Source organism: Vavraia culicis (assembly GCF_000192795.1).
Source record: "Vavraia culicis subsp. floridensis unplaced genomic scaffold supercont1.104, whole genome shotgun sequence".
NCBI lineage: Eukaryota > Fungi > Microsporidia > Pleistophoridae > Vavraia > Vavraia culicis.
Window position 1 is genome coordinate 1 of NW_007360707.1, and position 604 is coordinate 604.

Below are 604 nucleotides of genomic sequence, written 5' to 3' on the forward strand. Positions count from 1 at the left end.
GTTCTCGTCTTGTCGCCTAACATCCGTTCCATACTCAAATATTCTTCGTAAACATCCAAGTGTTGTGCGATCGCTTTTCCGTGGTTCTTCCTCGCCAACTGCAACTCTTCCCTTCTTACTAGAAATTTTGAATACTTAACAAATGATTCTGTCCGATATTCTCTGTTAATCACCCTTAGTAAGCATTTGTATATCTGTTCAGCACCAGATATATCCTGTTTTTTCTCCAGCAAAGCCGCTTCACACAACAGTTTACTGCAATGCGCATTATCATCTTCATCTGCAATCACTTTCCTCATTATTCTATATTTGTGCTTGAAGAATGAGCTACCAAACCTGTATTTACCTCTCTTGATGAATTGGAATGCGTCCTGAAGAAGCTCTCTTTGTTCAAGCACTTTTATTACTCTTATAGTTGTAGTAGAGATAGTTTTATTGTTGTTAGCATAAAAAGTAAATGTTTTTGCCGACTGGATTACAAATAAATTTCTAAATATGTTAAACAAAAATGACCAGGAGGCATTTAAAAATCAATAATATAATCGTACCTAGGAGCCTTCGATACCTAAAAATTACAGTACATCATATAAAAAAGACAACTCGG

At 35.6% G+C, this 604-nt stretch overlaps 1 protein-coding gene across 1 annotated transcript; it reads right to left on the minus strand.

Annotated features, from left to right (window-relative positions):
* VCUG_02656 (uncharacterized protein) lies at positions 1–506 on the minus strand (the record flags this gene model as incomplete). The annotated part of the gene is made up of 1 exon (XM_008077472.1): positions 1–506. A coding segment is annotated over one exon (506 nt), but the record flags the coding sequence as incomplete, so codon positions are not given.
* Positions 507–604: the final 98 nt, after the last annotated feature.